At 41.8% G+C, this 27,722-nt stretch overlaps 1 protein-coding gene across 5 annotated transcripts in view; it reads right to left on the bottom strand.

The window, feature by feature from the left end:
- The window catches only part of Lvrn (laeverin), a 58,421-nt gene that overhangs the window by 13,672 nt on the left and 17,027 nt on the right, over positions 1-27,722 (bottom strand). For 3 of the 5 annotated variants that reach the window (XM_017317997.2, NM_029008.1, XM_017317998.1), the window contains exons 3-15: positions 27,038-27,177; positions 19,667-19,793; positions 16,538-16,692; positions 15,233-15,346; positions 12,814-12,957; positions 12,252-12,317; positions 12,098-12,163; positions 11,199-11,371; positions 9,080-9,156; positions 8,417-8,556; positions 6,404-6,459; positions 4,036-4,189; positions 2,652-2,746 (exon numbers count right to left, since the gene is read on the bottom strand). In XM_017317997.2, coding sequence (XP_017173486.1) covers positions 2,652-2,746; positions 4,036-4,189; positions 6,404-6,459; positions 8,417-8,556; positions 9,080-9,156; positions 11,199-11,371; positions 12,098-12,163; positions 12,252-12,317; positions 12,814-12,957; positions 15,233-15,346; positions 16,538-16,692; positions 19,667-19,793; positions 27,038-27,177 — 1,507 coding nt within the window. The remainder of the gene's footprint in view (positions 1-2,651; positions 2,747-4,035; positions 4,190-6,403; positions 6,460-8,416; positions 8,557-9,079; positions 9,157-11,198; positions 11,372-12,097; positions 12,164-12,251; positions 12,318-12,813; positions 12,958-15,232; positions 15,347-16,537; positions 16,693-19,666; positions 19,794-27,037; positions 27,178-27,722) is intronic. The other 2 variants (XM_017317999.2, XM_017318000.2) reach the window with 2 other exon arrangements.

Below are 27,722 nucleotides of genomic sequence, written 5' to 3'. Positions count from 1 at the left end.
TTCAAACATCCCCTGGTGCTATCAGGTTTCGTTTTAAAAATAGCTTTTATGATGACAAACATATTAAACATCCAGAAAAACATTTTCAGAGAGGTCTGTGGGCACCAGCAAGTTCCTAACAAATAGTATTTTTTACAAAATTAGAAATAAATTTTTCCCATCATTCAACACCCCTAAAGATGCATGAGTGTACACATACGATACATCTGTTGTCAATTTACTTTCTCCCTCTTTTACAAAAATTCTGTTATGGATTAGAAATATCTGTGGTGTGTCTGATCTAATACTGAAAAATAGGATGCTTTCTCTATTTAAGAAAAGATGTTCTCCCCCTACTCAGTTTGCTTTCCCTTGCTAAGCATCCGAACCTTCCTTGACTCCTGTCAATCACTGTGTGCTTTGCGTGTCCAAAGAAAGGCAGAAGTATTCGTTTCCTTTTATAGCTAAGCAAGGGTCTGCATTACTGTTCAAAACAAGTTCAAAGAAAGGCTCTGAACAACAATGAACCCAAAGATGCCACGCTTCATTGTGTGTCTTGCTAAAGTCATCAAGTTTGGGGTCTGGGCGAAGGAAGCCAGACTGATTTTCAAGTTATTAGAAAATACAAAAGCCACCGCTCTTCTGTTGCACCCTCTAGTTTCAGTGCAGCATGGCCTGGACTTGGTGGTGAGGCTACTTGGGATGTGTGGGTGGAGGTCCCCTGACAGATCCTCTTAGAAATTTGTTGATGAGTTCACTCCCCCTCTTTACCCAACTCTAACTTAGACTAGCTGCAAAAAGATGGGGGTCTCTGAAATTCTGCCTGTCCCAGAAGTTGCTGGAGGAGAAACACTGGCCCAGGATGCTACAAAATGAAAGCTTTTCCGATCTACTTTAGGAGAGCCTAGAGTGTGTTTGGTTAACACATATGCTACCTCATTGAGGGCATTTGTGCCTTCCTGTCCAACCACACAATCTGCGCCTGACACACTGTCTCTTGTTTTGTTTTGTTTGAGACAGGGTTTCTCTGTATAGCCCTGGATGTCCTGGAACTCACTCTGTAGACCAGGCTGGCCTCGAATTCAGAAATTTGCCTGCCTCTGCCTCCCAAGTGCTGGGATTAAAGGCGTGCGCCACTACCACTGGCTGACACACTGTCTCTTAATTTACCAATCCAGTTCTAGATAGACTTCTAGTTGTAGACCATGTGACTGATTTCTACTGCCTCAGCAGGGTACTACTGAGTAAGAATGATCATATTTGTATGTATTTTTATTTCTTGTGTGGTCTGGTTAGTTGAAGTTTGATGTTTCTAGAAGTTGTACCTATAGATGTTGGCTACCACCAACCTCCAAATCTAGACTTCCAACATTACATACACAATAGAACAGAGGTACCACAGCCTCGTGTTTCCTTCCAGCTCCTTCTTAAGCCATCATGAAGAAGTACTTGCTCTCCATAGGATAGTCATTTACAGTAATTAAGCATGATCATATATAAGTGACTAATTAGTATTATTGTCAGCCTAGTTCATATTTGCATCATAGTACAATTCTTGCTAACAATAAATAGAGAAATGTTAGGTAACCAGTTAGAAATGAGTAGACTGAAAGGCCCTGGAGGATGGACTTCATCCCTTAATGAGCTGTAAGCCCTCATCCTCTGTGTCCCTGGTAACACATTAATTTTGTACTGGTGGATGAAGGAAGCAGAAGTATTACAATTGCCCCTCTGTAAGATTTAAGATATTATATTGTATAAAAGGTAGAAAGGTGGAGGAAACAGGGCTTTGTTGATGCCCATCTGTTAAGAAGGTTGTTTCTTCCTGGTTAAAAAAGTATATTTTTATAGATTTTTTCTTTGATTCTTTTTAATCTGCTCTGATATATGAGTTTTAGCCAAAAGAATGGGATAAGAGTTGTGTCTCTGGGCCTCTGTAGAGATGTGTCCTTATGAATGGCAAGAAAAATTCTTATCCAGCAGGAGGCTTTTTGGTAAAGAGCAAAGACACGTCATTAGCTTTTCCCTTGTGATTAGTAGTAATCCACTGTGGTACTCAGTAATGCTGGTCATAAGGAAGTGACCCCTCAGATACGGCATCTGCTTTACCGACTCTGGAAAACAGTATACAACACACTCTAAAATGTAGGTTTGCACATCCTCTACCCGTAAGGCTGTTCCACTTTACTTTGCAAGAAACTCTGTCGCTACACTAAGTCCCATGTGTCACTTCTGAATTCTTTCAACAGAAAATACAAAGACTGAGACACTGAGAAGTAAAATTTTGCTGGAGCAAAATTCCAAAGGCAAGTCAGCTTTCCACCTGGTGGCTTTCCCGTGACCTTTGGTTTGCTGGTGTAGAGTAAATCTCCTAGGTACGACCTTATACTCATAACAGGATACGCTTAAAATTTCAGTCAGCCATTTAACTCTGAAAACACAGAGTTTAAGCTTATATGTGCACACACATGTGTACTAATATTGCAAGCTATTGCTTCCTCTAAGGACACGCATAGTTTACCAGGTCTGGAATTATTCTAAAATAGCACACAACTCTCTCAGTAGTAGGTACTAAGATTTTAGTTATTAAAAAAAAAAGATTCTCTTTCACAAATATGGAAGCCAATTTACTGAACCATTTTATTCAATTATGACTACTTAAAAATACTTACAGAGATAAATAATTGTCTTGTAATGATGCCACATTTTCTCGAATTATAGCTGAATAAGTATTCCATATTGAGTTAAATCTCTTTAGTAAATACTTCTATAAACCACAAAGAAAAGTTACTATTATTTCTGGCACACAACACTGAACCCCAGTGTATTATTATTTATCTGAAAGATATTAATAGAAATAAGACAGACAGACACTTTTTCAGACATGGTCTTTGTTACTAAATATACTTATTTATTTTTAAACTTCTCCAGGGCTAGTGTCTCACACATAAAACCACATGAAGCAGTTTGTAACTAGACCAGTCAAGTGTGAATGTGAGGGAAGTATACTGCCTGCAAACATTAGCAATTACTGTTATTTGTGATCAGTCCAAATGTATCATCTGGGAAATACGAGGCTACAAAAGTCAGGCATTCATTAGCCTTACTCAGAACTAACTAGATGCTATTGACCCACTGAAACTCTCTAGTCAGTAGAACTGTCAGTTTGTACAGACTTGGCCAAAACTAATCACCAGAGGCTCCTCCTGTAGGTCAGCCTTCCAACATCCACTTATGCGTTTAACATTACTTTGGATACGAGGAAAAAAGAAGACTTGGACTCTGAGGTGTTTACAACATCACCCTCAGAGTGACCCAGGAACTCACTTGCAATCATCACTCAGGGTTTGCTCGTGGGCCTTGACTGTCCAAAGGGCTGATCTTACTCTGACATCTTTCTTCCGAATCCTATTCAGATCTACTGATGGGAACTTCCCCTCTTCTGCTCCCTCATTGATGATGACATGTCACTGTTTCATAAATGCTAATTTCCACCTTTATTTTCTTAACAACCATAGCCACTTTGAAACTTTTATACATACACACACACACACACACACACACACACATATATATATATATATTTTTTTTTTGGACACATATTTCCCAGGTTAAAATTGCTGATCTCACAGACCTGAACATGGGATGATGAACACAGGGTTAGTAAGACACTCTTTTCTTGCCTAAAAATAAATTTGAGAAGTTGTTCCAAATAAATACTATTTTTTCTATAAGACAAAATATAATTTATACACCTTCTGAGTTTTTTGTTTTGTTTTGCTTTGCTTTGTTTTATTTCGTTCAGATATATTCTAACTTCACCAAGAATGGAAAACCCTGCCACCCTTCTCCCTCACTCAACTCCAAGACCAGGTCTATGGCTAACGTATTTTCTTCTAAGAATAATCAGTTGTAGCTACAAAGAAATAAATCACCAAACATCTGGAATGAATAGAGCATTGCTTTTGGAAAGGCCTGTCCCACAGATGCTGGCCAGAACATAGAAAGAGGAAAGAAGAATTGATTTAAAAGCCACATAACAAAGCATGAAATTACCTTCAATAGTGGATATAAAGCATAGTTGTTCACATCATAAATAACTTCCCTGTTTATCAAGTTCAGTAAGACTTCAAACCACACCAGGATCTCATCTTCTTCGGCAATGTATTTGGTTAAATCAAGTGCCGTCTCGATCTCAATGTAATTGTTTCTGTTTGGATTAAAAAAAAAAAAACAAAACAAAACACTCAAAACACGACCTGCTCAAGGATTTTCTCTATTACCAGGTCTGCTCTATTTCTTAATGTCTAACTTCAACAACACATGAAAGCAAGCCAAGCAGAAGGGTGGCCACTGTCCCCTCAAAGCTCTAACAGGGAACTCAACCAATGCCGCCAGGCTTCCATGTCCATTTGGTTCACTCAGGCATCTACATTAGAAGCTGTAGAAAACCTCAGGGCAAATGTTGAGTAACAGACTATGAGTGCTTATTATGTGTTCTCACAGCCATATAAATTCCATCCAACAGGTATCAGTCATTAGCATCCCCAGCCTACTGCTCTGCCAGCAGCTGGTGGGCAAAGAAGGCAGTGTAGGACTTTGCAGTCGCCTATAGCTAAGAGCCTCAGTGCAGAGCTCAGCTGGTACCCAGGAAACTGGGGACAACCTCTCAGAAAGGGTAATGACTATGTGAAAATAAAGTTCCCAAAGCAAAAACACCAGGAAGACAGGGAAAGTCAGAGAAAGCCTCAAGAGAGAAACCCTTGAGAAGAGCACCAACGGTCATGTCTGACTGAAAGGGGAGAGACAGGTAGCACAGGACAAAGGAGGAACGGTGGGGAGCACTGTTATGGGCTGGCAAAGACAACAGGCAGGGCATTCTATGTCTAGTGAGAGGTGAGGCTAGTGGATCAAGCCATTCTGGGTCTGAAAAAGAGATACAGAGAAGGGGATCAGGTGGTTCAAACCTAAGGAGATCATTGCAAATCAGAATAAAGATTTCTTGGGAAGTAAATCTAGTTTTTTAAGCACCCAAAATAATGTGAGAGAGTTGATAGCTAGGACTTGTATTGTTACAATGTCAAAGTCATAGCGGAACTCAAGGGAAATAAAGGCTAATAGCTAAGACAAAAGGCCAGAAGAGAGATGATGGAAGTGGCATAGTATGTAAGTAGTGAACTGAGAAGCTAGGAACTCAGAAGGTATCAGCAAGGACAGACAGATGTGACATGATGAGGGGCCAAGCATGAGACAGGGACAATAAGGATGTCTCTGAGGCTTCAGGTTTTAGCAATGGGGAGAATAATGGTATGCGTTTCAAACATGTGCACGCGTGTACACACACACACACACACATACACAAAGACAGACAGAGACAGAGACACATAGAGAGACTGATCGACTAATTATAATTATAACTGATAGCAGGAACAATTAGAGACAAAAATAAAATCTGGTGGCTAAGGTAATAAATTGACTACAGGTAAACACAAGACAAGGGAGAAAGAGGGTGCGATGCCTATTTAGAACATAGCTGAACCATCTTCCCGAGCCTTGTCCCTAAAACAATCACTTAGATTATAGGATGAAATGAGTCACACAAAGGAAGGAAGAAGACATAAATGTGATTGTGCTTAAGAATGCTCACAGTGACAGGAAAAAGTAAAGCCAGAAAAGCAAGTGTCTATGGAAAAAGGGTCAAGAAGCTAAAAGGATATACTTCTTGGAGGATATGGCCAGCATATCCAAGCCATAGTGACTCTAGAGAGGTGTTTCAGCCAAGCATTGAGCAACAGGCGTCAGAGGAGACAATCAGGAAAGAAATGACGAATACTCAACACATATGACAGGCATAAAAGAAGGCACACTAGGTAACTATATGTGTGTGTGTGTATATACATTTATGTGTGTATATGTATATATGTATATAAATGTATTCTTTAATTTTATAACCTGAAAACTTAAATCCTGAACATATAATAATATTTCTAGTTTTAGTGGCATGGTTTATACTAATCCTGTATATACATATAACATTTATAATTCTGCAGTGTATCAAAATGTAGCCCACATACCTTTACCATTATAGCCATCGGCCTTCACCTTTGAGTAACTTCAAACTCTCGATTTTTAGTTTATTTATATCCAACAACAATTTATGCTATAAAATTTCTCTAAGAGCATAAAATTTGTCCTTAATCTTGTTTTTTATTGTTTGTATCTTGCTGTCTCATAGCAATCCTCCTGCATCAGACTCCCAGGAGCTGAGTTACAGGTTTGAACAACCACTCTCCACTTTTGATCCCAATCTTAATCAGTTAAGGCCTCTGCATAGTGAAGAACCAATTTCATAGTCACGGGGCTGTGACTTTTATAAAGTTCTCAAGACATCCCCTTGAACAGTGAGAGTAGAAAAGACACTTACTTAGTCAAGGCGAAAGCGTCGCTCACCAGCTGCAGCCTGTTAATGACAGGAATGGCCTGCAGAAAGAGACCCAAACGTGCTCAAGAAAAGAGGAAGATATTTTCAATAGAGCAACTTCAAGACCATCCTAGCCTAAGAATCCATCCCCAAGAAATTGTCTCATTAGTAAAGAAATAGTGGCTACTAAGAACCACCCAAAATGTGTTATTATAGATGTGCTTTTGATAAGAGATCCTTCTGGTATCAATTATAATGCTTAAACATGGCAAACAGTTACCAAGATACTCCCCTAAAACATGTCGTGTTAAAAAACAAAAGTTTGCAACTGAGGTGTAAAAGCTTCTCCAAGAGAATGGATATACTGAGTGCTATTATGATGTCTTATGAATTTTCAGGAAAATTTTGGCATAGCAGAGAGAAAATAAATTTTATTTAGCACTATTTTTGTAATATTTATTATTAATATAAATACTTAACTAATATTATTTTAAATGGAATCTGCACTCTCAAGATTTCACTAATGTGACACCATATTCCTGGAGTGGCAAAAGCCAGTTGCCAGGCTAAGTCTACAGGCCTCTCTCTGTCTGATCATCTCAACACTGACAGCTTACAAACTTTGATCTCAGCTTGGGCCCTCCAAGGCACCCAAAGCCTCTTGTTTTCCCTCCAACAGCTCCAGCATCTCCATGTATTTGTTCCAAAGGAAGTTCTCTTCCCAGCACTCCCGAGCACTGGAGCACACCAATTCTAATTCTTCCTTAGCTAATAGTCTCCTTTCATTGTGGCAGTTAGAATGCTGACATTTTCTACATACATTTGAATCACACACAGTTTGTTTCATTTTCTCGCCGATTGTGCTGCAGAAGTAGATTAGTTAGGTATTTCAATAAATCAGCCTACAATGATGTCAGGGAATGATTGTCATAATAGTATAACTCATACCTTTATGGGATACAGAACCTTTGGAAGCTACTAAGAATTTAGTTAGTCTGAAAGGGGTTTTAGAAGGAAATATTGTAAGCAGCTTTTACTGATTTATTAAAAATCTCAATAACATTTTCTTAAGTTACTGAACATATTTTGAGTGCCTGTGTCTGTCCCCCATTAAACATAAGACATCTTACCTTGTCTTCACAGGGGCACTTTAAGGTTAGCCTCAAACCTCAAGGTAAGATTAGTGTATCACAACCATTCTATTGATGAGGAAATTGAAATAGTAGTCAAATGCCAGTCTGCAATCACACTTTAGGCAAATGATGAACAAAACTGTAAGCTGAAGTCTCCTGATCCACAGCTCAAACTCTGGGCCAGTGTGGTGTATATTCTCCTCAGCTGGGCAGGCTATTGTGTCTCCAACAGAGAAACTCAGGACAGATTTACTCCAGCCAAGGGAACTGCCCAAGATTCTTCATGGAGTCGTGTAGACTCCTAAGCAAGCATTCCTCTCTACTCATGGATCTGATGATGTCAATCAGCTAAACCACCTGGTCAGCATCCCACTGTGCACAGATTTCACCTTCATTTATAGGTTCTCAAAAACCTATAGTGGAAAGTGACAGTGGACTCTTGATGTTGTATAAACTAAATCTACCCCTCTGAGTGAGAAGAATTTATTTTAGGAATAAAAAGATCGATAATTTTTATCACATAACATGTACCTATTCTGTGTGAGCTTAGAAACTCCAGGTACATCTTTCCCTACCGTTTCTTACACGCATGATGAATTCAACAAATACTTACATTGTAATGTGAAACACGGAACCGAACATTAAAGTAACTTAGGAACGTATTCCGATTCTCATTTCAAAAGGTAAACTTATTTTTGGAAATCAAAAAGTATTTTCAGAGATACACATGCAACCAAAATCAGCCCTTCCTAAGAATGAGAATAAAACTGTCTGTCATGGGTGGTAGAGAAGAGGCTAATGGGATGGCGGTTCTCCACCAGGAAGCACATCCTCCAAATGATGACAGTTGACACTTGATCAGAACACCAAGCCCAGCCCATACCTTAGGATCCTTTTCAAGTTGCTCACTTAACTTCTTCCAGCCTAACTCATCGTAATTAACTCTGTAATATCCAGTCACATTGAAGTTTAAAATCACCCAGTCACTGTCAGAATCTGAAAGTTTCATCCCAGGGAACATCACTACCACAAAACAAACAAACAAACAAACAGAAAGCTTCTTAAAAAGATTCCAGTATATATATTTTTTATATATAATATGCTCACACTTCTAAACATTAAGCCAATAAAATAAAAATTAAGATAGCTCTTAAGTATATATTGGTCTGCCAAATAACTACATTTTTATGAATAATGACGTTTAATTTGACGTGCATCATTAAAGCTCTGTATTCAACATCAGGTTTCCAAAAACCCAACATTTTTTTTTTTTTGGCTTTTTGAGACAGGGTTTCTCTGTATAGCTCTGGCTGTCCTGAAACTCACTTTGTAGACCAGACTGGCCTCGAACTCAAAAATCCGTCTGCCTCTGCCTCCCAAGTGCTGGAATTAAAGGCGTGTGCCAACACCGCCCTGCTAAAACCCAACATTTTAACAAAATGCCTATCTCTGTTTTTATACATACATACATATAAAGATATATATATATATATATATATGCATTTAATATGTTCACTTGTAAATAAAAATGTGCATATTTACTTACTGTTGCTTTTATCTAGCCAGACTAAAGGTTGTGGGATTCCATTTTTCATCCAAAAAATAGGGACAATCCATGTACTACTGTTTTGGAAGAATAGAAAAGAATTAGCTCTTTCCACACACAAGAGCACACACTCAACCCAAATTAAAGACATGCTGAAGTAGCAGCCCTCCAAGTCTACGGTTAATCCCAGTGGGCACTCGGGGCTGTGCTGTTGCGGTTACTCGCTGTGGTTTCTGCTAGCCCACCTTGCATTGACTCTTTACTCTCACCCCTTCCTCTTGCTGTATCTCACGGGCTGACGTCTTAGAGCATAGACAGCTGCTGAGACTTCCTTCTGACTGAAGCGATAAAGAACCTGTTTTACTAAATTACAGCCACCTGGCCTCACTCTGGGTCACTCAACTGCTTCAGGCAGACCCAAATCTGTCTGTGCCCAGAGAGGTGAAGGGTGATTAAAAAAAGAAAAAGCTTGCCAACATTTTAAAATACTTCTCAGCCTTGAACTTTCTCTCCGCCTGAAACACATTCACAGGCATCAGCCACATTTGTACTTACTGACCATCTGTCTACCTTTCCCTCCCACACGGTGAACATGAACTGGATGGATCAGCTGATTGTAAGGACTGCATCAGTCTTTAGAAATGACACACAGGGGCTGGAGAGATGGCTCAGTGGTTAAGAGCCCTGAGTGCTCTTCCAGAGGTCCTGAGTTCAATTCCTAGCAACCACATGAAGGCTCACAACCATCTGTAATGGAATCCAATGCCCTTTCTGGTATGTCTGAAGATAGCTACAGTGTTCTCATATACATAAAATATGTACATAAAATCTTAACAACAAAACTGACACACATTTCAGGCAATGGTTTTCTATCATCTTCTAGTTCTCACATCTGGCATCTCTCCTTTAGCTAGAAATCAGCACTCGCCGGGCAGTGGTGGCGCACGCCTTTAATCCCAGCACTTGGGAGGCAGAGGCAGGCAGATTTCTGAGTTCGAGGCCATCCTGAACAAAGTGAGTTCCAGGACAGCCAGGGCTACACAGAGAAAGCCGGTCTCGGAAAAAACAAACAAACAAACAAACAAAACAAAACAAACAAACAAACAAACAAAAAGTCAGCACTCATCTGCATACATAAGATTGCTCACTTCTCAAAGTCTCAGAATGCAATAGAGCCTTAGGTTTCTTTTCACGGTTTGAGGAAAGAATAGGACTGTTTGATTTATTGTTGTTATTGTTTGGGGGGTGTGTGTGTGTGTGTGTGTGTGTGTGTGTGTAGAATGTGAGAAGCAGTATACCAGCGGCATGGTCAGAGGACAACTTTGTAGAGTTAGTTCTTCCTTCTTTCTAACTTTAACATGGATTTCAGGAATCAAACTCATGTTATCAAGCTTGGGGGCAAACCCACTGGGCCATCTTGCCAGCCCCTTGAAATTTTTTTGTAGTGTTTGAAAACCATTATTCATGTTGATATCTGCCACAATGAGAGGTCAGAGTCAAAATTCTCTTAAAAGGTTGCACGTTAACAAATGAGGGAGGGAAACAGAGGAGGGAGGAAGAAGAAGGTGGCCGGCAGTGGTACAACCACTCATGGTTGCAGTTTTACATTTCCCCAGTCTGTGTTATAGACAATAGAGCCCAGAGAACTTCAATAAGACCCACATACAGTTTGACTTTTGTGGAAGTTAGTATTTGAAACAGACCCAAAGGCCATCATATTAAAGCTGCAGGTATGGCTGAAAGTATTCAAACACGCATGTGCACCACACCACATGCACGCATATGCACAGCTCCATCCTTGGGAGCTTGTGCCACTGTGACGTCATCTTCTTGCCTCTTGTCCAGAATCTTGAGTAATCCATTATGTCTGACAGACAACGAGGAACACAGAGAATTCCAATGCTCTGGTCACTCGGAGGGCACTAAGTCCCAAGGCAGGGGCACGTGTTGGTCCCTAGTTGCAGGCATGTGCCTCACACTGAGGGCCATGCCTTCAGGGATTCACCCAGGAGGAGGGCATGTGCCCAGCAAGTGATGGACACCCTCACTGCTGACTGCTTTCCACCCCACCATTGCTCAACCTCAAGCCCGGTGACAACAGAGGAGTGAGATGACCTACTTGTGGCTTAGAAGGGTCTGATTTTCAACCTTGTCAAGATAAAACGGCTCTTGTTTAACGACGCCAGTAGACACATTTACTGTGATGATAGGAAAGCCACCCCGGTGTGTCCAGCTGTCCATTATGCCTTTTACTGTTGCTGGCAAATGAGTTACATTCTGCTCACCTATAGCCTGGTTAAAAAAATTCATCACAAAACAGACGTGGTTTATCAGCAAAACCTCATGAAGCAGCTGTCTCCCCCAAAGATAAGAATTATTCAGCATCTCCCTGGGTTATATACTGAACCCCAGCGTTTGATATCCAGGACTGTTTATCTCTACAGGGCCTTCCTCTGGTATCTGAGAGGGGATGTTTTTTCTAGCACACCTAAAGAATCCATGGATGCTGATGCCCTTATATAAAATAGATCAGTAGGTACTATGGAAGCCATGTACAGGAGTCACAAATCATCTATAGATGACTCGTCATACATATTACAGTGCAAGTGGTATGAGAACATATATTTATTACATTGTGTTGTTTGGGGAATAATGGCCCTAGAAAAGACCATATATGTTTAGTATGAACAGATCATTTTCTCTTTCTAGTCTGGGATTTGGTTGAATACATAGATACAGAACAACAAACACAGCGCACTGATAATATGAGTGGTTCTTTATTCAGTCATCTATTTATTCACTAAGCACATATTTATGGACATAATAGCCATCCTCTACTTAGGGCACAGGAGTACAATGAAGACTAAAGAAACCATTCATACCTAAGGGCGTTTTTATAAATAGGGAAAAGTCCCGTGGCTGTGATTCAGTCATTCACTTACAGCCTCCTGATCTTGGACTGTATCAGACAGACTGTAGTTAGTGCTCAGCAAGAAAGTGTCTGAAAGGGACAATTACCATTTGAATATGTCTCCACAGGTCATCTTGCTCAGCATTTGAGTAAGAAAATGTCTCCAAATAAGACTGTGAAAACAGGAATTGAGGTTAAAGCGACAGCAGGTCAATGCGATGTGTGTCTGATGCGACTCTGGTAATGCTCTCAGCAACTCACCTTAAGTGCGTTGATAAACAAGTGCGGGCTCAGGAAACTAGCAAGCATCCAGGCCATGCATGCTCCCTAGGATACACAAAGCTGTTGTGAGCTGAACGAAATTCAGTATTTACACACAGACATACTCCGTTTTTAAAAACGCTGTCGCATGCTAGGCTTCTGATTGCAATTTGTACTTGAATTTCCTGTTCAAATTAGCCCCGGGTATGTTAATAAAATAGTAGACTATCACTAAGTAATAAGTAAAGAGTGACCAAATGTCCTCTATGTAAAGAGTTGGGGTGCACAAAAACTTTTAAATTATGATATTGAATGTAAGAATAAAACAGGAGTTTGGATCTGGTGAGATGGCTGAGTTGGTAAAGGACCCAATATCTAATATGACCACATTAATAATATTTGCTAAGTGAAATCTGACTTCAAGGCATTTTCTGACATCTATTAGTCAATAAAATTCAAGTTACTTTAATCCATAGTTTTAAGCATGTAGCACTTTATAGTTCCTGGAATCCATTCTACACAACTCTCTGAATGAGAACAGAAGACAAGAATGTGCTTGTACCTTCTTGTAAGTATATAAGTCAAAGAGTCTGTTTATTTCGCTTGTTTCTGTGAAATTTTCCACTGCAGTGGACACAGCTCTAGACTCCAGGGCATGATCTTCTCCGAGAATTCCATGTAAAACGGTAAAAAAAAAGATCATATTCTGCAAAGGAAAAGATTGAGCCACATTAACTTTCAAGGGTTACAGAAATACAAAATCCAGCATTCCTGAGATAGCTTGTAAAACTCACATTGAAACAGGGAAATAATAACGGAAAATGTCTGAACTACAATATTCCTCAAACATCAGAATCCCTTGAGTAACAAAACTGTAGGCCATCTTCCTTCCTGGTCTCTATCTGTTATTTTAAATTTTAAGAAGTTAATTACAGAAGAGTGTGACCCCTAAGAGGCACATATTTCTCATGAAGGTAGATTCCCAGTGTCATCTCTACATAGAGCCAGTCCACTAGATTGTATTGTCAGGTGAATCAGTGGCTTCTTAAAATTGATTGGTATTTTTCCATGCATATTCACAAAAAAAATCACACTAGCTTTATAAGTTGACAAGGATGTGGCCATAATAGCTCACAACTGGAAAGAAATCTACAGACTAGATACAAGTGCCTGCAGCTCATGTGTTCCGAGACAGAGGTTTTCCGAGACAGCAGTTTCCTGCACTGTACTGAGAACTACAGGACTGTCTAAGACATGGGCTTCCCCTCGGGCACATGGCAAGAATGATTTCTTTCTAATGTGAAGCTAGAAAGAAAACTAATTTAGAGCCAAGGAGAAATCTGGGATGGGGGAAAAGAAAACCCAGCAGAGATTAGGAGAGACATTGCACTGGTCTTCTGCACTCTGGTGAGTGGCCAGCCACATGGAGCCTAAAATCCTGACTCTTGGAATTCCAATTTGACTGTTTTTGTCACACACTACATCAACATCAGGTAAACATTCGAATTCTGCTCTACTTCCACCTGTTAACGTTCTGATCAACTCCAACCTACTCCTAGCTTAAGCTCTGATTAGCAATACCATTAATTCGGTTTATACTTATAGCTATTAGTCTTGTTACGGTGAAAAACTATACTGCCAAAAGCAAGGTAAGGAAGAATGTGTTTGTTTTGGTGTATGGTTCCAGAGTGTATTTCATCATAGCTGAAATGTCCCAGCAGCAGGAGCTAAGGCAGCTGGCAACATATCCTGTTCAGTGGGAGTGCAAAGATGGGTCTTTCCTCCACCTTTATGTTGTGGCTTCTGGAAACCAAAACCAGGTTGTCAGGCTCACACAGCAAGTTCCTTTACCTTCTAACCCACATGCCACCTGCCTTACCAGCCACATGCCACACCAGCCACATGCCACCTGCCATACCAGCCACCTGCCACACCAACCACCTTCTACCTGGCACACCAGCCAACTGCCACATCAGCCATTTGTCACACAAGCCACCTGCCACCTGCCACATCAGCCACCTTCCATCTGCCACACCAACCACCTGCCACATCAGCCACCTGCCACACCAGCCACCTGCCACACCAACCACCTTCCACCTGCCACATCAGCCACCTGCCACACCAACCACCTGCCACACCAACCACCTTCCACCTGCCATACCAGCCACATGCCACACCAACCACCTGCCACCTTCCACCTGCCATACACTATCCACCTGTCACACCAACCACCTGCCACACCAGCCACAAGCCACCTGCCACATCAACCACCTTCCACCTGCCATACCAGCCACATGCCACACCAACCACCTCCCACCTGCCACACTAGCCACATGCTACCTGCCATACTAGCCACCTGTCACACCAGCCACTTGCCACAACAACCACTTTCCACTTGCCACACCAGCCACATGCCACCTGCCATAACAGTCACCTGATATACCAGCCACCTGCCACAACAGCCACCTGACACAACAGCCACTTGACACATCGGCCACCTGGCATACCAGCCACCTGGCACACCAGCCACCTGGCATACCAGCCACCTGGCATACCAGCCATCTGGCACACCAGCATTAGAAATCTCCCTACACAGCTGATGAGATGGTTCAGCAGGTAAATGACACTTGCCCACAGGCTAATGACACCCACATGATGGAAGGAGAGACTGGACTCCCACTCCCCGTCCTCTGAATGTATACTTTGGTATATGCAGCCTGTCACACACAATAATACATAAATAAATAAAATAAATACCAAAATTTTAAGCCAAAAGCAGTTTTGGTATAAATCTCACTTAAACAAAAATAGTAAGAAGCTTGTAAGAAAAAAACCAGAAAAGGCAGCCTGACTCATCTTTGAGTGAGAGTTTTAGTAATTTAGTAGTTGTTAGATTTGTCTGTGTTTTATAAAAAAAAAAGATTTTCAAGAATAACTATGCATTATATTTATAAGTAAGGGAAAATGTTTAAATTACTTACCATGGGAACTTTAGGATAGAAGTAGTTAGTTAGTTCAAGTTCAAAATAAGATGCAAAGCCTTCATTGAGCCAGATATTGTTCCACCAGCTCATGGTCACCAGGTTTCCAAACCACTTTTGGAGATGTGAGAGAGAAGAAGATATTTCTGAAATTTAAGTTATCTTTATTGCAAATATACATTAAGGAGGCGCGATGCCAAAAAGGCGTACACATTGTTCGCCATCAATAACAAAACTTGAAAATAGGACTCCCCAACATAGCCTTGCTGATTTTACACAATTAGCTATTCATTTCTCAGAAATGACTGCCTCAGCTCTGGTAACTGGAAGCAGTGTTTGCTTTAAAACTGACATTTAAGCACAAGGCTGGCGAGCTGAACATATAAACTGTTGGCCTTGCCCACGAGCTGTGTTTAGTTCAGTGAAACAGAAGTGAAGCTAGGCTCTCACCCCTGCTATTTATGCACCTTATACTCTAACCATGACTTCACTGTAAGTAGATGCTATGTTTTAGATTGTGATTTCAGACACACCACATATAAATCACTCACGTAAGGGTATGCCCTGTAATGGGTTGTAGCTGCGTTACTTTCTATTCGAGATAAACTGGGCAAGAAAACATATAGATGTCTTTGGAAAGAAAAATACAACTCCCCACACCAATAAATAAATGTCCTGATATCTAACTAAATTCTTAGAGCAGTTGTTAGAACCTTGTGTTTTTAAAAATGTCACTTAGGTAACAATAAGAAGTGACACTTGGGACAACTGATTCAAACTTATGGGAGTAGGTGGAATGTATAACCGGGATGTTATTTTGTCCTTTCTAAAACTTGTGGAGCTACACAAATTAAAGAAAATATCACTATCTAACTTAAGGTTATTTCTTGCTTGGCACATTTGTGTTAATGGAACAGAGACTAAAATGTAGGTGTGAGACTCTCCATCAAGTCAATTGCCCAGACATTTACAAGAGGAAGCACACAGTGATGATAATGTGGTCCTGGCTACAGCTTTTGTGGATGCAGCTGAAGCCCTCATATGCTCCTCACTAACACATTGGCTACATCCATCGAGTCTCTTCCCAGAATAAAATTAAACAGGTTCTCGATACCTCAACGGCTGGGACTCAGCTGGACTGACACCGCACGGACCCTTCTTTGTTTTATGCATAGTTATACATTGCATGAGATGGCTCTCCTACTGGTCCAAATCTGGAGTGTGGCTGGTATTTCTGGGTTTTGATGCTTTGAGGAAAACAGCTGGAAAATGCCTCCCTGTGGATCAGAATATCCCACCACACACCTGGTGCCCAACCTCATGGGCGATGATGCTCAAGATCATAGCTCTTTTCTCCGTCAGCTCATCCTCAGGTTCCAGGAGCAGGGACGATTCGTCAAATATCAACAGGCCCCAGTTCTCCATGGCGCCGCTGGCAAAAATAGGCAAGGCAACTATATCTAAGTGGGTTTAAGTAGGGAAAAAAAATTAAATCATCTTGTCCAGTACAGCGTTGTTTTAGGTATAAATCGTGCCCAAGTAAAGTCATAAGGTGACTGAAAAATAAAGAGAAAAATGTGTAACCTGAGTAAAGAGAAAATGGTCTTTTCAAAACCTAACACTGAAGATAGAAACCATAAAATAGGCTATTACGACTCTATGAAAATCACATAAAGATCAAATACTTCTGATGACAGACTCAGGCTCAAGATCTAGAAGGTTCTCAAAAGTCAACAAGAAGAAGACAAAAGGAGCTCCACCCATGAAGGGTTGCCCCACCACTGTGCCCTGGTTCCTCCCCGGCTCCATGGGACTTGTGCCTCAGAACACACATCAAACTTAGTAGCCTCAGGTGACATTGCCCATCCCTCTAAACTGCTCCCCACTGCAAACCGATACATCCCTTCGATTCCTTTTGTTGACCCAAGACTTCCTCTGCTAACTGACCCTGCTTACTATCTCAGGAAACCCTCTTCTCAAAAGATGGATTCTATCAATTCTTGGAGTCTAGCACTGAGAGCTGTAAGAAACCATTTCTTACAGATACTAATGGCTAATTTTAAATTTTCTTGAAATCATATCTTTACACATGTGTGTGTGTGTTTGCATGTGTGCGCGTGTCTGTATCTCTCTGTGTGTGCCTCTCCCCCCCCCACTATGTGTGTGTGTGTGTGTGTGCGTGTGAAGATCAAAGGACAGCCCATGTGAGTCAGTTCTCTCCTACTCTGTGGATCCTAGAGGATGAACTTGGGTTGTCAGGCTAAGCAGCAAGACGTTTATCCACTGAACCTCCCTGCTAGCCCTCTTCTCATGACTATTTTTAAAACATTTTAAAACTTCAAATGGATACAATTTAATTAAGCAAAGTCACTGGGGCTTTGAGAAACAAATCATCATCATTGATTCCCACAAGGTCCTGCACTGTTTTATACAAATGTTTCACTAATTATTTCGAAATAACCGTGGGTCTAACACTCAACTTTTTAGAACTGGCTGGGAAGGCTTTCAACTTTATGCCCTACATTTTGTGTTTACTATTCCCTTGTTTTGAGTAGACTATCTATTCTATTCTGTTTCATCATATAAAGTCACATTTGTGTTTTAAACTTTAGAAAAGGTGCTTTATTTTCATTGCTGTATAGTATTCCATTGTGTGACGTTATCTCTACTCTCACTATTATTCATCAATTCTCCTACCGACGTCCATTTTTGTCTGAGTTGACAAATAGGAAAGCCAGAATCATCCAGTTAAGTTAAAGACATCCCAAGACACATGGTGTGAAGAGCCCGGAGGATAGAGGGGAGTACCGAGACTGTGCTAGGCAGCAATCATAGCTGGGAACTGCCCGCCTCCTGGAATCATCATTGTACATCATTGTAAAGACATGGTCAGCATTCAGACTACATCCTCATGGTAATAGAAGCCTCAGGGTGCTTTTAAAGAGGGCGGTAACATAACCAGCTATTTCTCTGAAAGGATTTTGGCTTCACATAGCAGGAGGACATATTAGAGGGTGATCCCACACAAAGACTGGTCTGGTAAGGATGCTGGCGGTTTATATCAGGGAAAAGTAGGAGTGGGAGGCAGTAAGTAGCTGAGGGGGGTGGGGGGGAGACGAAAGCAGATCCTTGAATGGACAGGACACCATGCAAGAACAAGGGTGACTCTGGACTCCTCACCTAATGAGCATAAAAGGTTTTTGTTGTTGATGGTGGTGGTGGTTATGGGTCTCTCTCTCTCTCTCTCTCTCTCTCTCTGCCTCTCTCTCTGTCTCTCTCTGTCTGTGTGTCTCTCTCTCTGTCTCTCTCTGTCTCTCTCTCTGTCTCTGTCTCTCTCTGTCTCTCTGTCTCTCTGTCTCTCTCTCTGCCTCTCTCTCTCTGCCTCTCTCTCTCTGTCTCTCTCTGTCTGTGTGTGTCTCTCTCTGTCTCTCTCTCTGTCTCTCTGTCTCCCTCTCTCTCTCTCTCTCTCTCTCTCTCTCTCTCTCTCTCTCTCTGTCTCTCTCTCTCTCTCTCTTTTCCCCAATATGGGGCAAAAACTTGCTACTGTAAGCACCTAAGCATGGAGAGCTGGGGACTTGGTTTGTAAGGCTGCTGTCTCCAGCTCCTTATGTGTCAGGCAAACTGAGGTCTCTGACCTGACTTAGGCTGCTGCTCAGCCCTTCGCTCTTTATTCCCTGTAAACTAGAATCCTCAAGCCGCAGAGGCTCTGGAGCATCACAGCCCAAACATTTTCTCCCCACCTTCTTCTGCCATCTGCCTGTATAGGCAGAGCATGGTTACCCAAGATTTCAGAAACATGTTGAAGAATAAAACAAATTAACACAACACACACAATGTAAAGAGAAGAAAAACCGCATTGAACGAATTTCTGAGTTGAGCAGCCTACAGGGCCTTTGCAGACATACCATCCAGATCTATGAGAGATAAAGTATTTACATAAGTCCTCAAGGATCATATTATATTCACATATGATCCCAATTTTGATGAGGAAATCTACAGATGGAACAACAAGTACTAGGTCAGTGAGTCACAGCTAAACAAGACCTAAAATTTCACTAGAGAACACTGGGATAAGTCATGCAAGCTCACTAGCTGAAAACATTCAGAACCCAGCACTGCAGAGCCACCACAGAGAAAAGCTTTATATAAGAGAGTTCTAGCCCAATCTAGAGAAGGAGCCACGGATGCCCGTGAGGGAACTGACATGCAAATGGTCTTGACCCACAAGATACATAGCTCCAGATAGAGAAAACACAAACGGATCTTTGTGTTTTGAAAGGTATCAAACACCACGGTGAATGGTCATGAGGCTAACTCCAAAATAAAAGCTAAATGGCTCCAAAACACCCTCAAGGCTCATCGGTGTATCATGTGATCTCAACTTGGGGCCTGCAAAACAGAATATCGTACATTGAGATTCTTTAAATGCCTCACCTGTTTTTGGAAGCCGATAACTGATATTAAACAGATCCTCCAGAAATGAGAAGATGGGGCCTGTGATGTTTGCAGCAAAGTCTAAATATCCACTTGCAATGTCGTCTTTCCGGGCCCAGACACGTATCTAAGTTAAACAAGCAATAATTACATAGAGCAATATTGGGCTTTTGAAAAGTGTCACCCTGTTCATTCCAACTCGCTACTGCTCAGCTGAAGCCTTACAGCTTCAGAAGAAGCTATTTCACTGTGGTGGTTGGAGAATGCCCCCCGCCCCCACAGTCTCATATATTTGAATATCTGCTCCCCAATTGGTAGAACTGTTTGGGAAGGATTAGGAGGTGTGCCTTACTGAGGTGTGTCACTATGGGACGGGATTTGATGTTTCAACAGACTGACAACATTCCCACTATTCTGTCTTTGCATCCTGCTTACGGATGAAGATGTGAACACCCACCGGTTCTCCTATTGGTTACGTTTTTTTTTTTTTTTTTGGTCACAGTAAAAGAAAAGCAGCCAAGACAGAACTTGTTTATTAAACTCATAAACGTGCTGAGAAGATCCCAGAAGGCAAAGCATTAACTGACCCACCCCCGCCAGAAGTATGTAACATTAACTTTTACTTTGGAAATCTATTCATTGCTGGTCAAACTGGAAGCTGTGTGTAGAAGAAAGGAAATAGGCCCCTATCCACCACCCTGCACAAAACTCAGTTTCAAATGGATCAAGAATATCAACATAAGACCATGAATCCCATTGGGGGGAAAAAAAACAAGTAATAGGCTTGAACTTATTGATACAAGAAGAGATTTCTAAACAGGACACTGGTGACATAGATATTAAGACCAACAATTAATAAATGGAACTTCATGAAACTTAAAAGCCTATGTATAGAAAAGAGCACAATCATTCTTTTTGAGCAAAGCAGCAGCCTACAGAATAAGAAAAATATTTGCCAATTATACATCTGACACAGGGCTGGTATCTAAAATATACAAAGAACTTAGAAAACCGAGCATCAAGAAAACAAATAACTTGCCGGGCGTGGTGGCGCACGCCTTTACTCCCCGCACTCGGGAGGCAGAGGCAGGAAGATTTCTGAGTTTGAGGCCAGCCTGGTCTACAAAGTGAGTTCCAGGACAGCCAGGGCTATAAAGAGAAACCCTGTCTCGAAAAACCAAAAAAAAAAAAAAAAAAAAAAAAAGAGAGAGAGAGCGAGAGAGAGAAAAAAACAACTCAATTTTTAAATGGGGTATAGAATTTGAGAGTTCTCAAATGATGGGACATGAAGGACTGAGAAATGTTTTTAAGTAGTTAAGAGACTTTATTCTAATAGCTGCAACTACAGTCCTTGTTGAGATGAAAACAGAAAACAAATATAGCTGATTACTAATTAGGTATTAAAAAAGGTAGCGGCTCCACAACGCCAAATAAGCCAGTTCTGAGATTTCCCCCAAGATAAACTTAACCGCTCCAACTTCTTCAGTGTTTCAAAATACAAAAGAAAAAAGTAGAGGTTGTCTTTTGATGGCAACTCAGACCCTTGCAGGCTGAGGAAGGAAGCTATTTCACACACGGAGATAGGAGAGCTCCCAGAACATGGCTCTGGACTGGACCGACCCTCCCAGCTTGCATGCGATCTTGCTGGTGAGACCCAGGCCTCCTCTCAGCACATCCAAGAATAAGGCGGTTATGCAAACTGGCATCTGGCACAGCCACACACCAAGTACAGGCTGGGTCCTGCACACCTGTTCCCTGACCACGTAAGCACAAAGTCCAGGCACAATGCTACGGAACACAGGTGACCTAAAGCCAGGCAAATCACAGGGCTCTACTGTGTCCATGCAGCAGATGGTGGTTTGTTCGTCACCTTCTCTCCTGCTCCGACAGGGAAACAGATGATCTGAAGGACTAGCATTCAGGCCGTAACTGCAAAACCTGCACTAGGCATCGTCTCCATTCTGTGTGTTCAAGTGTTCTTGTCCTGTATTTTTTTTTTTTAAGATTTATTTATTTATTTATTTATTTATTTATTTATTTAAAGTACACTGTAGCTGTCCTCAGACATTCCAGAAGAGGGAGTCAGATCTCGTTACAAATGGTTGTGAGCCACCATGTGGTTGCTGGGATTTGAACTCCTGACCTTCGGAAGAGCAGTCGGGTGCTCTTACCCACTGAGCCATCTCACCAGCCCCTTGTCCTGTATTTTTTTTTTAACTATTTTTTTTTAAAGCACTGAGTTTGGGTTAAAAACCAACCACCAAATGGACACCAGTCTACAACCAATGGCCCCCAGAAGCCAGGTGCCTCTACAACCCAAATCCCTTCTCAGTACTGACAATGAGTTGAATCTCTTTTTACAGATTAAAAAAAAAAAAAAAGCAATATTGCATAGGAGTACCAGAAACTGCCTCGGTGGAAATAGAAACTATTTACATTAAATGAAAACCTGGCTGCAGGCTGAGACTATTCATGTGCACTACGGTGCAATGCTCATTGTGACCAACCCGTGGAAACAGCTTTGGCACTCAGGACCACAGTCGCAAGTTCGAGGAAAGGGGAGGACAGAGAAGAGGAAGTGGGGGAGAGCAGGGGCCTGGTTCACTTCCGGTTCCGGAGCTGATTGGTCAGCCAGTCCCCTCTGGTGGCACAGGTGGCCCTAGTGCACCAGTTCCTGTGGCGTAGAGTCTGTGATTTAGGCCGCATTCGTGGCATTGGGGAGCTCCTGCTTGGTGGCAAACACAATGGCATCCTGGAGCCCATCTTCAGCTAGCATCCTCGTGGGATCATCACCGGCCTCACTCCCACACGCTCTTTGTCATTGCCATCCATCATGAAGATCAAGCCTGAGTATTCTGGAAGAAGCAGCGGATCTTGTCCTGGATGCCCGCAACCCACACAAAGAAGCTGATATTCTTGTTCTCAACTGTCGCCATGTTGAAACCAACGGTAGAAATTGTGGTCACTATTACCTAGCTTCAGTTTATATAGAATTGTCTTCCCTGCCGCATCCAGGCCTACCGTGAGAATGCACACTTCTACTTTGCCAAATTGGCCACTGAAGAGGTTTTCAAATATATTCCCCATGTTTGAGGACAAGTGGAAGCAGTACTGGCCAGAGACCTCCATAGAGGCTACTCCCAGCCAAGGGTTGGTTTCGTTGGCGCTGACCGAGAAATATTTTTTTAAATGGGAGTGGAGAAAGATTATAATCAAAATATATTGTATAAAAATATTAAATAATAAAAAGTAATGAAAATAATCTTTAAAGATGTGTGACTCTGTAATTGCAGAATAATCCTTGTGCATTCCATGTAAAGCAATATCTTGAATCCTTCCCATTTAAAAACATTCCAATGATTCAAAACAGAATAATAGTGTTAAGCGTGATGGCGTTCTGTATGACCAACTTTAAACCTTGAAAATTTTAAATGGCTTAGTAATTCAAGTATTACTTGACCCATCTCATTTTCAGGAATGTAATCAGACTAAGCCCCCTCATTTAAAAAGCCCATAAAAGTCTTATCATTTTAAACCTGTAGAAGCGAGTGCGTTATAGTCGACACTCTTTTGCAATGACATTCCCAAGTCTAACATTTTCTCTGTAAGCAAAGTTTAATAGAATTAAGAATTGTCAGTGCTGATTTCAAGGAAGACGCATGAAAATGAAAGTCCCGAGGACGAAAGTTAGAGGTATGGGAATGACAAAGTGTATCCTTATGTGAGGTCTGTTAACTTAAAAAAGTCCTCTCTGCAGACCCTTATCCAAAAGGACTAAGACAATCATCATAATCATGGTAATAATAATAGAGCATAATGCCGGCTCATGCTTTCCAGGAACAGCTCCATCTCACTGTTCTGTTTGTCTTGAGTTATGTGGGAGTTTGGGAATGTTTCTTGTTCACAAAATGCAGCCACCGGTTTCTGAGGCACTATTCCCTCGCTGGTTTCTTCATCCTCTGTGCTACAGAGGCCTCATTTAGTAGGAAAAGAAAATGGCTTCTGGCCTTGGATCTGCCTTTTCACTAGATTTACAGCTTCTGAGGCCAAAGTTGGGAAGCCCGCTAGACTTGGAAAGCCACTCGACAGGGGGGAGGGAGGACAATGCAATCTGTGTTTTGTAAAATAGTAGCATCGCCAATGGTTTCTTCCATGTTCATAAAACTTCCAGCTTATGAATCCCCTCCACAAATGGCCACTTTGCATGTCCAAAGAGAGAAAAATGATAGGAATTTCATATTGGACTGGGAGTGGGGTTGTATCCCCTAGGAGGGAGCAAGAAACACAGGCCAATTAGGACCATTTTAGATGTAGCAGTAAAGTTTCTGAAAATTGCATCTACCCACCTGTTTATTATTATTATTATTATTATTATTATTATTATTATATTTTCTTTATTTACACTTCAAATGTTATCCCCTTTCCTGGTTTCCCCTCCCAAACCCCCTAACCCCTCCCCCTGCTCACCAACCCACCCACTCCCGCTTCCTGGCCCTGGCATTCACCTATACTGGGGCATAGAACCTTCACAGGACAAAGGACCTCTCCTCCCATTGATGACCAACAAGGCCATCCTCTGCTACATATGCAGCTAGAGCCATGAGTCCCACCATGTGTTTTCTTTGGTTGGTGATTTAGTCCCAGGGAGCTCTTGGGGGTACCATATTAGTTCATATTGTTGTTCCTCCTATGGGGCTTCAGAGCCCTTCAGCTCCTTGGGTACTTTCTATAGCTTCTTCATTGGGGACCCCGTGCTCAGTCCAATGGAAGTGAACATCCACTTCTGTATTTGCCAGGTACTAGCAGAGCCTTTTAGGAGACAGCTATATCAGGCTCCTGTTAGCAAAATTTTGTTGGCATCCACAATAGTGTCTGGGGTAGGTGGTTGTATATGGGATGGATCCCCAGGTGGAGCAGTCTCTGAATGGTCATTCATTCAGTCTCTACTCCACACTTTGTCTCTGTAACTCCTTCCGTGGGTATTTTGTTCCCCATTCTAAGAAGGATCAAATTATCCACACTTTGTCTTCCTTCTTGAGTTTCATGTGTTTTGCAAATTGAATCTTCGGTATTCTGAGCTTCTGGGCTAATAGCCACTTATCAGTGAGTGCATATCATGTGTGTTCTTTTGTGATTGGGCTATCTCACTCAGGATGGTATCCTCCAGATCCATCCATTTGTCTAAGAATTTCATAAATTCTTTGTTTTTAACAGTTACGTAGTATTCCACTGTGTAAATGTACCACATTTTCTATATCCATTCCTCAGTTGAAAGACATCTGGATTCTTTCCAGCTTCTGGCTATTATAAATAAGGCTGCTATGAACGTAATGAAGCATGTATCCTTATTACATGTTGGAGCATCTTCTGGGTATATGCCCAGGAGTGGTATTGCTGGGTCCAATTTTTGAGGAACCGCCAAACTGATTTCCAGAATGGTTGTACCAGCTTGCAATCCCACCAGTAATCGAGGAGTGTTCCTCTTTCTCCACATCCTCAACAGCATCTGCTGTCACCTGAGTTTTTCATTTTAGCCATTCTGACTGGTGTGAAATGGAATCTCAGGGTTGTTTTGATTTGCATTTTCCTGATGACTAAGGATGTTGGACATTTTTAGGTGCTTCTCAGCCATTTGGTATTCATGTTCAGATAGCCCTTGTTGGACATGGGAGTTCTAGAGATCAGGCAGTATTGTTTTGCACATACCCATGTTGCCCAAGTCTACCAAGTTAGCCATTTCCCTAGTGTATTCTCTGTTTATCCTCATGCGTTATAAAACCATGCTCTCTTAGTGAATGGGTAATTTGGGGATACGCTGGACACTACTCCAGGCTTGCATTTTGTTTACCTCACAGAACACACAGTAGATTGACTCACTTTGTAGTGTTCAGTCATAGCCAAGCACAGCATTCCACTGATAAACTCAGCCCCAAACCTTGTTTTCTGGCCAAGAGCATTACTTTCTCTTGTTCCTTTTTGTCTCTATGGCAACTGGCATTCTTTATAATAGGCATTCTCTACATTTGGGAATAAATTGATTTGTATCATTTCACAAGAATTGCTGATTGAGAAGAGGATTACAGGCTATTTGGTGTGGGTGTGAGGGACCACCCTGGGTCTCTCATTAGCTGTGAGAAATGAGAAGTCTGCTTCTTCTTGCCAAGCTCAAAGCATGCTTCTAGATCATGCCTACGCAGATGCACTGATATATGCTATGATTTGGTATTGAGCTAGTGTGTGCATCAGTGAGTGTCAAGGATCTCCTAGTAATTATTCAGCTAGAGAAACAGGGGCTAGGAGCCAGCAGCTCGGGATGATGATAAGCTGTTGTTTGCATCCAGTTCTGTATTTGTGATTCATTAGGCTAGGAGTACTGGAGTAGTGCTCTGGCTTATTCTCCTTCCAAGATGAGGTTGGCTCACGACCAGCTGTCTTGTCTCCATATGTCAATGGTATGTGCCTGGAAGATCTCAGGCCAGCCCAAGGGATGCTTAGTTAGCTGCACAGCTTGACCTTTCTCACTCAACGAAGCCAAGAAAATCAGAAAGAACTAGGCGTAAGGCATTGACCTCAGTTACCGCTATATTCTCCATAGGAGGGAGTAAGCAAATACGGAAAACACTGTCATGACAACCATGATACTACACTGTCATGAGAATACAATGGGAACTAAGAACTTCAGGACGAAGCCTGCTCACCTCACTTTACATGACTCTGCGGAAGTATTCTACACCCAGAGCTGTGGGACACCCACAGGGCCTAGCTCCCAAGGAGGAATGACAGTGAACTGGCACATGCCACTCCAGTGACAACAGTTGCACCTGGCTAGGGCTAGTGTCTGCTCTTATTGGTTAATCTCAAGCTCATCCTTGTCACTAAACATTTCAAATCTGGTCCAGCATAGAACATATCTCTCCCAGGGTTAGTTCAGCCACTCTGTTCAACCCTGCTGACTAAGAAAGCAGGAACAGGAAGTGGGTACTTAGAATCTGCCTTGAAGACTGGGCTTAAGGTGCAGTTTTTCCATAGAAACAGTTACATAAGAAAAAGTATGTCTTACCCTTACATGTGCGTGCACACACACACACACACACTTTTTTTTTTTTAATTTAGCGAAAAAGGAGAACACAGAATCTCACTGTGTAGCTGAGGTTGTTCTCAAATTCATAACCCTTTATCTCTCAGGTGCTGGGATTGTAAACCTATGCTACAATGCCCACCTTGTTACATCACATTCTGCAAAGCCACATTTCCATAGAACTTGGCCGGGGGGAAGAGGGACATGACAGTAGGTTATAGTTATGAGGTACACTAGGCAAACAACATGCAGCCAGCATCTTGTCCCTTATCTGCAGGGTCTTCCCTACTCACCTCCTTGCCTCTCTCAGTTCTGCTGATGTGGTCTAAGTCACACACAACAAGGGCAACAAGGTACGTTGGCATGCGGGGTGTGGTATGGAAGGTAGTGACAGTCCATCTGCTTCCATTCACATCGATTCTTTCAGACTGACCTGGGGGGATATTTTAGTCCAAATCACTGCAAACCTAGATGATATGCAACCTAGAAATAATTTACCAAGACAGTTGTCCACAAAGCCATTCCTTCCTAGTCATTCCCTGTAGTCTAGATTGACTTTCCTCTCTCTAAGCCATCAACACTCCATCGGGTTACTGTGAACCCTCGTCATCCTGGGATCCAAACACGAAGTTAGCAATAGAGAGATAGAAATGTTAATTGCCCTGAAATAATCACACTATGGCACAAAAATATGAAAAATACTAATGCTATTCACAGCATTTGTATATGTACATGTTGAGTGTGTGCATGGGGGGGGGGAGGAGGAGCACACATATTTTCAGAGGCCAGCACTGAGCATCTTGCTCAGTTGTGCTCCATCTTGTCTTTTGAGACAGAGACTTTCACTAAACCTGGAGTTCCCCAGTTCAGCAAGCCCTTGGGGAACGCCCTATCTCTGCCTCCCCCACAATGAGGTGACAGTTGTATTCCTCCATGCCAGGCTTTTTACATGCGTGCTTTTTACATGCGTGCTGGAGA

Source organism: Mus musculus, chromosome 18 (genome assembly GCF_000001635.26).
Source record: "Mus musculus strain C57BL/6J chromosome 18, GRCm38.p6 C57BL/6J".
NCBI classification, from domain to species: domain Eukaryota; kingdom Metazoa; phylum Chordata; class Mammalia; order Rodentia; family Muridae; genus Mus; species Mus musculus.
The sequence above is the reverse complement of the archived record's forward strand: the minus strand, read 5'-3'. Positions and strand labels throughout refer to the sequence as shown.